Source organism: Haplochromis burtoni, unplaced genomic scaffold, assembly GCF_018398535.1.
Source record: "Haplochromis burtoni strain Fernald_Lab_line unplaced genomic scaffold, NCSU_Asbu1 Contig_56, whole genome shotgun sequence".
Taxonomy (NCBI): Eukaryota; Metazoa; Chordata; class Actinopteri; order Cichliformes; family Cichlidae; genus Haplochromis; species Haplochromis burtoni.
The window spans coordinates 2,578,636-2,589,066 of NW_024582417.1; the positions used below are offsets into that span (position 1 = coordinate 2,578,636).

The following is a 10,431-nucleotide window of genomic DNA, read 5'->3' on the forward strand; positions in this document are numbered from 1 at the left end:
AACCCTTTAATGAGTGCAAAGACCTCGGTGGATACAGGTTTTGGGAATCGATGCCACAAATGTTTAAATCAGATGCTGTAGATTTCCTGTTTTTTGTTTGTTTTTTTTCCCTCCCGTTTCCTACAAAAATACAGACTATCCTGTAATTATACATTTAGAAAATAAGTGGGATTTTTTTCTTGTATTAGTCCTTTATTTATCTAGGTAAAAAAAATCTGATATTAAAAATCTCATTTCCAAGAGAGACCTGGCAACAGAAGTCAAAATACACGTACCACATAAGTATATAACATTTAAAACATACAATATCCCGTACAAACGTAAAGAATACACAATAACAGAACAAATTAAGAGCAACATTAAAAACAATCACACTGAGTAAAAGTTATTTTCTCTGAGGTTTATTTTAGTAATTCACAGAAAGTGTTCTTGTACCTTGGTGAAGTTTGCGTGGCAATGGGGGTTGGGGGTCTTTATTGATAGGAAAAGCTAATGAAAATACAGTAAAAAGTTCAAAATCTTCACATTTCCTAAAGCTGTACATTTGATAGGCTTTATTATTTTCACTTAAAATGTTAATGTAAATGGTTAAATATTACTGATATTAGCTGCTAAATATTATACATCTTTTAAAGTTGGGGCACTGTGAAATTAGTCATTAGGCATTATGACAAATGCCATGTCCTGAAGCAGTTTTTTCCACCTCAGAACAATTTTCATACTAATTTTTCCAGAGGTCCATCAGATCTAGAGAAAGCCATGTGTGCCTTTGTTAACCTTAGACTACAGCATTGTAAACAACTAGTGAATCATCTCTTACAACTATTCTAAAAATGCTGCAGCCAGACTACTAACTGCAACAAAAAAAAAAAAAAAAACGAGATCACATTACTCCAGCGTTAGCAGTCCTGCACCGGCTCCGTCCCTTACAAAGTAAAGTGATAGTACTTGTGTTTCAAGCTTTAAATGGTCTTGGTAGAAATGCATATGTACATATACTCCCTCAAGATTCTAACCTAATCACTCCTGACCCATCCTACAGCTGAAAGGTATACAAAAAGGGGGTCCTGGCTTTCATCTTGTGGCACTGACACTTTGGAATGACCTCCAAAGTGACCCCAGACAGCTCGATGCTTGCCTGAGGTCACTTTTTAAACCTAAGCTGAAGAAATATCTTTTTCTTCAAGCATTCGACAACAGCTGATCTCTGGAGCTGTGACAGGAGGACAGTCTGTTGTTGTGTTATGCGAGTTGTGTGAATGTGTGTAGAGGGAGTTTGGAAACTCTTCTGTTTCCTCTTTCTTTTTTTTTACTCACCGTTTTACTAACTCATTCACAAGAATGTCCTTTTATGAAGACATTATTGCAAACCTTACGTGGATATGCCTCTAGCGTTTTGAAACGACTGTTTTGAAACAGCTTGTGAGAATTAAACTGAAGTCGTCAACCTTCTAGATTTTTTGTTTTTTTGCATCGTTTGTGCGTTTAAACAACTGTCAGCCGTCAGTCTGTGACGCCGCTGATATTTGGGAGCAGAATGGGGGGGCTCTGCTCTAAACTTAGACCGGACAGCACCACTCTTCATCGCAGCATACTCTGCAGACCACTGTGGATTACAATGGGTGGTGTCGAGTTACCGCAGATGCTGCTTTATCTCAGCGGCGAAGCTGGAAAAACAAGGTGAGCGTGCGCTCCGGATCGTGGCTTTAACTGACAATAATCTGGTAATTGGTTTAGTATGTTTACTAATCTGTCACTGTGCTCCCTACTCTGCACTGGCTCCAGCATGTGTTGCCCATTAGTTCACTGCTGTGGCATGAGAGAAACAGCTGCCTCTGCTCTTACACATTTAGTCTCTCTCTCACACTCACTGATAAAGAAATACTTCTGCTGCTGGGCTGATTCATGACAAAGAGCACAGATCTTTTAAAGAAGCAGCACGGTGTGAGACTGCACTGAGCTGACAGGTTTCTGTTGATTTGTGTCCCACTGACTTGCTCCCATTTGTCATTTGTAGATGTAGACTTAAGGGCACTGCAGGGTTTTTCTGTCTTTCACTGTATTCTTCTCTGTCACGATGGGCAGCTATAGTTCAGCCCTCATTCCCGGTAAGCCTTGCAACTATTGTTTGTTACATATATTGAAATGCTACTGTGCTCGGATGCTGCATGTCTGAGGCAGAATGTTAAGCTAGACTTTGAAAATGTGCAAAAGAAGGAGCGAGATGTCTAAGAATGACCATTCAGTGACTTCCAAGCTCTGCGAGGTGTGTTTTAACATGTAATCTCCATTTCTCTCAAAGACACTGAGGAGTTTGTGTCAGTTGTGTCTATCACGGACAAGCTGAATGCGCACGCAGCTCATGCTGTAGATGAGAGGTTACAGTCAGAGCTTCGGACTCTGGGAAGTATACATTTTTAATGAAAGCCATCTACAAGCCAAGCCATTCCATTTCTTAATCGTCCAGTTTGTTTATAGCTTGGTGCTGTGTTTGAAAAGAGTGTGTGGTGTGGTCTGCTTGTGTCACTCTGTCCTTGGGATAAATTTAACTTTTCTGAGCTGCCCCATACACACACAGAGAGACAAGTAGAGACGCAGAAGATATCTACTTTGACTCCTTACTTAAAACAAAGTTAAAAGGTACTTGCCCTGTAGCGAATCGGTCCCCTTTTTTGTAATCGTGTTGAAAATCATCTTCGGGGACTAAGAAACACCAAAAGCTAGAACGACATGTGACCATTTAATGTATTTTACTTATCAGACGTCTCAAACTAGACTTTATTTTACAGGTAACACTCATGATGGAGGAGGAACGAAAGAAAACCCAGAGTGAAGTAAAGAATTCGCTGCCAGAAGGAACTCAACAAACAACTCAGAATGGATCCATCCCGCCTGTAAGTGCACTGCTCAAAAACTGAATGAAATTAACACTTTTTAATCAGAGCATAGCATCAAGATAATTAAACTTCTAGAATATTGACCAGAGGGAGGTTGTTAATCAGTTTCAGCTGCTTTGCTGTTAATAAAATTAACAACAGGTGCACTGAGGGCCAACAAGGAGACACCAGGAATGGTTTTACATGGTGGAGGACACTGACATTTTTCCTGAGTGTTTTTTCACTAGTTTTGCATTTGCCTAGGGTCACTGTCACTACCAGTAGCATGAGACGACACCTGAACACTACATAGGTTGCACAGGTAGTCTAACTGCTCCAGGAAAGCACATCAATATAAGCCATTGCCAGGAGGCTTGCTGTGTCTCCCAGCACAGTCTCAAGAACACGGAGATTTCAGGAAACGGGTAGTTACTCCTGGAAAGGAGCATAGAAGGTCCTTAACCCATCAGCAGGACCGTATCTGATCATCTGTGCAAAGAGGAACAGGATGAGCACTGCCAGCGCTACAACATGACCTCCAGCAGGCCACTGATGTGAATGTCTCTGAGCAAACAATTAAACTGATTCGTGAGGCTGGCCTGAGGGCCCAACGTCCTCCATGGAGCCAACTGGTATTTGCCTTAGAATACCAGAATTGGCAGGTCCATCGCTGACCCCTTGTGCTTTTCACAGATGAGAGCAGGCTCACCCTGAGTGTGAGAAAGACGTGAAAGGGCCTGGAGAAGCTGTGGAGAACGCTATTCTGCCTGTAGTTCAACATGACTGGTTTGGTGGTGGGTCAAGGAGGCCTCGGGAGGCATATCCATGGAGGGGCACACAGACCTCTTCAGGCTAAAAGGCAGTACCCTGACAGCCGTTAGTTATCAAGTCCTTGGATTGTCAGACCCTATGTCGGTGCAGTGTTCCTGTGGGTTCCTCGTGGTGTTTCACAATGTGTTGAGAAAATGCAGACAGTTCCTCCTCCAGGGAAGATCCCACAGCACACCACACTTTGATGGGTGATGAGTGTCTTTGAATTCGGCCCTTTGTAGGTTGATCATTTTTATTTCTATTTCACAATGTGGCATCATCATTCATCATGCAGTCTTTATCAGTAGAAATATCAGCACAGTTTTTTCCCTCCCATTGAGATCTGATGTGTTTTCAAAGTGTTCCTTTCATTTTTATTTGTTTTTTCGAGCAGTGTATAAAATAAAATGCTAAAGGTCGTACAATCCACAGCTGTTAAACTGCAGTAAATGACAACTTCTTATATTTCGTTTGTGTTTTCCACAGGCATTAGAAACCAAAACTATGCCCACAGAGTCTTTCTCCTCTCTCCTGCCAAAGGCTATCTCTGCTGTGCTGCACCCAGCTCCGCCTGCAGGCATCAACTCACAGCCCAGCAGAAATCCAGAAGGGCACGCCTCGCCAAACCTGGAACAACTGCAGACAGAGCTGAGAGACCTGAAGGGCCAGTTTGAACAGATGAAGACTCAGCACAAGTATGGCTGTCTTTCCCTAATTGCACATTAGCTATAAGTTGTAGACATCTGCACAGTTTTCTGCTTACCTGCTCATCCTCACTCTGGAGGGCATTTGACACTCCCAGCCCAGCATCAGTACCAACCAACTGTAGTTTCAGTCAGGTTTTTGCTGTGCTAATTTAACAACATTGTGTTATTCCAGCAAAGAAATCAAACTGCTGATGAATGAGCTGGATGAGGAGAAAAGGATTCGCTTAACGTTACAGGTAAAGTGGCCGAGGATAATAAAATTTAGTAACATCGTATTTCAATGGGCGTAAACACTTCAAGGTGGGAAGATTTATCATGATTTGATTTTTTTCAAAATCCAATTTTTTTCCATTTTAGATGGAAATTCAGCGAATGAAGAAGCACATGTCTAAATGAGCAAAGACGACTATTCTTTCATCAGATTTCTGATTTACCGTTTCTTTTTGGACTGCTGAGTGGGCTGACCCAGAGGGCTTAATATTTTTACTGAGTCACTGGTGAAAGTGCAAAGATGGAAGCAGACATAAAGACGGAGGCTGCAGCAAACTGTCCTTTCCCTCTGGAGACGACCGGCGCAGTTACACATCAAACATCTTGTTTTTTTCTCGTCACGTCACCAAAGGCATTCATAAACATTCTTACCGGGGAACTGTAATCTCACATTTTGAGTTTTCCAGGAGATTTCACTTATCACCGTCCATTAAGAAAATGATTGGTGGCAATATGTACTACGGCATAATTGAACTGCATTTTTATCCATTGTGACAGTGACTCAGAGAGAGAGAAGGATGAGAAATGACAAGCAGCAGTTCATTTACAGAGACTCAAGAGTTTGTTTATAATAATGTAATATGGATGAGCACACAGATTTTAGGCTTGTAAAAAGAAAAAAAAAATAGCACTTGTTTTCCTTTCTGATTGCACAAAGAATGTAAATTTACTGGGTGCTGATGTGCATTGTGTGTTTATTCAAAATAAATATAGTTACTACTGATATATGTATGCTGAAAATTTATATTGGCATAAAAAAGTAAACAGGAATAAAAGCAAAGACAAGCAACACAAAACAAAAACAAAAGGCCTAAAGGGAATAAAATCTATCAGTCGTACATTATGTGTTCGACAGGGGCTGTCAACGTTAACGGGTTAACACAGATTAATCCGTCATCACAATTAAAAAATTTGGTAAATGGCCTGCATTTGTATAGCGCTTTACGCAGTCCCTAAGGACCCCAAAGCGCTTTACACTACATTCAGTCATCCACCCATTCACACACACATTCACACACTGGCAATGGCAAGCTACATTGTAGCCACAGCTGCCCTGGGGCGCACTGACAGAGGCGAGGCTGCTGGACACTGGCGCCACCGGGCCCTCTGACCACCACCAGTAGGCAAACATGGGGTTAGTATCTTGCCCAGCCAGGAGGCAGCCTGGGATCGAACCACCGGCCTCCTGATTAGTAGCTGACCTGCTCTGCCACCTGAGCTACACCCATTTTAACGCAATTCACCCATCTGGAGCGTTAATCGCGTTAATCGTGACGCCGCGTTAACGTTGACAGCCCTACTTTTCTATCAAAAAAGGTAAATATGTTAGTATTTTTTCACTCATTTGTGACAGATAATCTGTCTAATTCACATTACTGGTCTAGTCATCCATCTTCCACTTATCCAGTTCAGAGGTGCAGGGGGCCAACCAGTCTATCGCACTAACAACTGGGACGGACAACAGTCCACACTCAAAGTTACACCGACAGCCAACTTAGACTCAATCACCAGTTAACCCAACCCCCAAATAACTGTGGGACAGTGCAAACTGCACATAAAAGTCCCAGCGAGCCAGTTGGCTCAAACATAGACCTTCTTACTGTGAGGCAACATTGTGTTATTTTGTTTTGTTTTAGCAGTGCTGGTCTTTTCATGAACAATTCTGGAAGAACTGTAGAATCAGCCGAATCTCTCTCCATACATGCAGTGAAATGTTATGCAATTTTTCTCCCCTTTAGAAGTTGGATTCTTCACAGGGAATTGGCCTGAAGGTGACCTCTTTGTTCTCCTCGAGAAGGACGTCATATCGACACAGAGGCCTGTGAGGGGAAAAACCAGACACGTCGGTAAATCTACAGCTGGGAGATATAAGAAGTGCTTCAACAAAGAAACCAGCTGATGCTGCGTGTCATTTCTTAAAGGTAAAATTTTAGCATACCCCTGTGCTTTATTCCCTTTAGGTTCCAGGTTTTTGAGACGGATTCGGAGAATTCTGAGCTTACGTTTGGGCTGCAATACATTCCCAGTGGAGAATTTAACAGACACCTTTTCCACCCACTGAATGTCTTTGTCAAACGCAGCCAACAGCTCGGTGTCTGTGAACTTCTTGAAATTTAAGGATTTACTAATACGAGGGGGAAAAATACATTAGTTAGAGAAGGTAGTAACATGGAGATAAAGACAAATCTTGGCTATATATGGAGAGGAGACTTACTGGTCAATGGTTGCCTGTGCTTGTTTACCATTGCCATGAAGTTTAACAGTCAAGTATCCCCACTGCACATCCTTGTTCCATATCACCACATCTATCCTGTAGTTTGTCACTGAGCAAAGACATGACATTTTTTAATTCAAGTCTTTTGTTTTGAACTATAAAACACACTTAACCTGTCTTGCTTCTCTGGCTCATTCCCCATTTCAAGGGTTATAAACATAACTGTTCATTTAGATTTTTTATAAAAAAAAAAACAAACAAATAAATTCCTCATGGCATAGAATCAACAAGGTGCTGGAAACATTCCTCTGAGATTTTGGTCCGCATTAACATCACAGCAAAACACAGTTACAGCAGATTTGTCAACTGCACATTAAGGATATAAAACTTTCGTTCCACCACATCCCAAAGGTGCTTTGTTGGATTGAGATCTGGTGACTGTGGAGGCCCTTTGAGAAGAGTGGACTAAATGTCATGCTCAAGAAACTAGTTTGTGATGATTTGAGCTTTTTGACACAGCGTGTTATCTTGCTGGAAGCAGTGGTCATAAAGGGATGGACATGGTCAGCAACAATAATCAGGTAAACTGTGACACTCAAATGATGCTTAGTTCATAATATGGGCTCCAAAGTGTGCCAAGAAGATATCCCACACACCATTACACCAGCACAATCTGGGATATCTCAAAAATAAGGCAGGAAAGATCAATATTATCATGTTGTTTATGCCAAATCTCACAGCAGACAACGACACTCCTGAGACCTGGTAATGTGTTTCCAATCTTCATTTGTCTAATTTTGGTGGACCTGTGCACACTTTAAACACAGTTCCCTTTTCTTAGCTGATAGGAGAAAGACTTTCTGATTCTGTTGCTGTGGCCCATTTGGTCTGACATGTTGTGAATTCAGAGATGCTTTTCTGCATACCTTTATTTGTAAAGAGTGGTTACTGTTGCTTTCCTAACAGCTCAAATCAGCCTGGTCATTCTACTCTGACCTCTGGCAAATGTACTAAATGCACCGAGATGCTGTCATGTGATTGACTAATTAAATATTTTCTTTAATAACAAGTTGAACAGGTGTACCTAATAAAGTGGCACATTAAAATGTGTTAAACCATTGAGAAAAGTATAGTTCTACCACTAGGTGGCAGTGCAGGCTGACAATCAGATTGTATGCTGTATTGAAATTAAGGATTTCTTTTATAGCTTACTGATCATTAGTAAACTGTTACTCACTGCAGTATGGAGATTTTTCGTTTGTTCTGAAGTAGGCCTTTGTTTGGCTCTGTTCCAGCAGGATGTCTTTCCATTTTATGACGTCATAACCTGGGTTAGGTTAAAACACCTGTGTCAGTGCTGAATAATACACTGTAAAATCTAAAGAAATAAAATACAAACTGGCAAAATGTGCATATTTGGATTTTCGTAACTGCCTGTTAGTTGACAGAAAATTTAATCTGTGTGTTTTTCATCACCAACCTAAAATAGGACATCCAGCATTACCAAACTGACTGCAGGTTAAGCATTTGCCATCCAGAAAGTCTTTATAGGACGAGCAGGGGTAGGTCCTGCTGGTACATGTGGCATTTATAGAGTCAATGAAGAGGAACACCGATCTCCGGTGGTCACATTTAAGATACTGTCCTTTTCAGGGATGAGAAAGTAAATTGTTAACATAAAGTTCTGTTCTTTATACCAAAAGTTTCTTAAACTTACTGATCTTACCTGAGAAAATAGTCTTCGGGCAGCCGGGTTGGTCTGCTCCTCCATTGGCGTAGAAATCAATGTGACCTAAAGGTTCCCGGAAACCCAGCACTGTAATATAACAATAACAAATTGACACATATACACAACGTGTATGCCTGTTTTGTGTAAAGAAAAGAAATTCTTCATAATAATAAATAAGGTGATTGACTGACAATCCATGTCCGTGTGCAAGGCATCCACAAACTGTGCATCTGAAGAGTCCAGTCGGTCCTCTGGGTTTTTGCCTTTGAACCCTGGCCCAGCAGGATCCAGTGCTGCAAACATCACAGTAGAAAACATCAGTCGAAAACAGAATGTTGACCTCACTTAAATATTCCGACAACACCTAGGACGAGCGCTTATCCCAGCTGACCTTCATAGCTGTCTCCTTTTCTCATTTTTTTCTACGTATCTTTTTTTTCATGTGACAGTTTTTCCCTGCTGTTTTAAACCAGATATTCTCAGTGAGCCTCCAGAGAATTAGCGTGATCTTTGAACGTCATCTCTCCTCAGGGAATTTTACCAAAACTGTGCCGCTTTTTTCATGGCGACTCCAACCCAGGCAAAACCCGAAGCACGGTATGTTCCTTTGAGTCCACAACTCAACCATGACAAATAACACATTGTTCATACACTCTGCAACTTTTATTAAACCCTTCAGCACCAGTGGCTTTAACTCCTTTTGCTATTAGTGACTTCTAAAGTTGGAAATCTAGGAATTAAAAGCTCAGTCAAGAGCCACTACAAAATGTCACCCTTAAGCACGTCAGCTTCCAAACGTCATGCAAACTTCTCAATGGGACAAGTTCTTAAGAAGTTTTCTTCTCCTTTAGATTGAGTCAAATAAGATTGTTCTTAAGACCTGAAACATAAATTAGGCTCGCTTTACTATTGGCCTGTTTTAGAGGGATTTAAAACAAGTAAAAATACCACTTCAGGTTTTAATTCTATATCAGGAAGTGGAAGTGACGTCAATGTAAGTGCCACTCTTACCTGTTATTCTTCCAATTTCTCCCTTCAAGTTAGCGCCCGTAAAGCCTGATATGTGAGCTCCTAGACTGACACCAATCATGTGGATGGAGCTCAGATCGGCTCCGTGCTCCTGAAAAAATATCAGTTTTAGAATCGCTAGACACTACACACTCTGACATTTGAAATCAGACAACTTGCCATACCTGCAACATGTTAATCAAAGCTGTGATGTTGGATGCTACTTTGCGTGTGTTCTTCACTGCTTCCCAATATTTCAGAGTCGCAGCACCGTAGTTCCAGTCTACCACTATAACGTTTATGTCTTTCCTGACCAGCAGACGCTCAGTGAGCTTATCGAGCCATTCCGGTGGAGATCCAGTAGGCCGATACCCATGAATGATGAAGGTGGTCGGTTTTGACGCATTAAATTGGGGGTAGGCAGACAGGTCGGTGTGGGACATAAGGGTACCACATGTCCCATTTAATCTAGTGTATAGCAACAACCGAACTTTGAGGCTGGTACCAATGATTGAGTGACCAAGATTCAGATCGGTAAATTCGTCGCATTTCTCAGCTGGTGAGAGATAAAAAACAAAACAAGACAGATGCATTCAGGTAAATAAGATATTATGTAATTGATCTCTGCAGACATTGCATGGGAAAGATTGCACAACATCTAAATACTATACGTCTAAACTTTGCGCCATCTTGAGAGGCATGTGTCATATATATATATATATGTTGTAGATCTTGTCTTTTAATACTGCATTTTTAACGGGTTTTGAATTTGTATCGCTGCTACCTTGGCCACATGTTTCTCGTAAGAGATTTAAC

At 41.3% G+C, this 10,431-nt stretch overlaps 2 protein-coding genes across 4 annotated transcripts in view; one reads left to right on the top strand and one right to left on the bottom strand.

The window, feature by feature from the left end:
- Positions 1-32: 32 nt before the first annotated feature.
- Positions 33-5,577, top strand: si:dkey-71d15.2 (SH3 domain-containing kinase-binding protein 1). Of its 3 annotated transcripts, XM_005922244.2 has the most exons (6): positions 33-1,680; positions 2,018-2,108; positions 2,790-2,894; positions 4,173-4,381; positions 4,566-4,629; positions 4,751-5,577. In XM_005922244.2, the coding sequence occupies exons 1-6, from the start codon at positions 1,538-1,540 to the stop codon at positions 4,787-4,789; spliced, it is 651 nt and encodes a 216-aa protein (XP_005922306.2). In that variant the 5' UTR covers positions 33-1,537; the 3' UTR covers positions 4,790-5,577. The 3 variants fall into 3 exon arrangements, with proteins under 3 accessions (XP_005922306.2, XP_042076816.1, XP_042076817.1); XM_042220882.1 differs by having other exon boundaries at positions 4,566-5,577; XM_042220883.1 differs by having other exon boundaries at positions 4,227-4,381; positions 4,566-5,577.
- Positions 5,213-10,431, bottom strand: part of lipia (lipase, member Ia) — a 6,491-nt gene continuing 1,272 nt past the window's right edge. The window contains exons 3-11 of the mRNA XM_005922243.2: positions 9,801-10,171; positions 9,619-9,727; positions 8,799-8,900; positions 8,605-8,694; positions 8,359-8,523; positions 8,116-8,205; positions 6,879-6,987; positions 6,603-6,788; positions 5,213-6,483 (exon numbers count right to left, since the gene is read on the bottom strand). Coding sequence (XP_005922305.1) covers positions 6,399-6,483; positions 6,603-6,788; positions 6,879-6,987; positions 8,116-8,205; positions 8,359-8,523; positions 8,605-8,694; positions 8,799-8,900; positions 9,619-9,727; positions 9,801-10,171 — 1,307 coding nt within the window. The 3' untranslated portion in view covers positions 5,213-6,398. The remainder of the gene's footprint in view (positions 6,484-6,602; positions 6,789-6,878; positions 6,988-8,115; positions 8,206-8,358; positions 8,524-8,604; positions 8,695-8,798; positions 8,901-9,618; positions 9,728-9,800; positions 10,172-10,431) is intronic.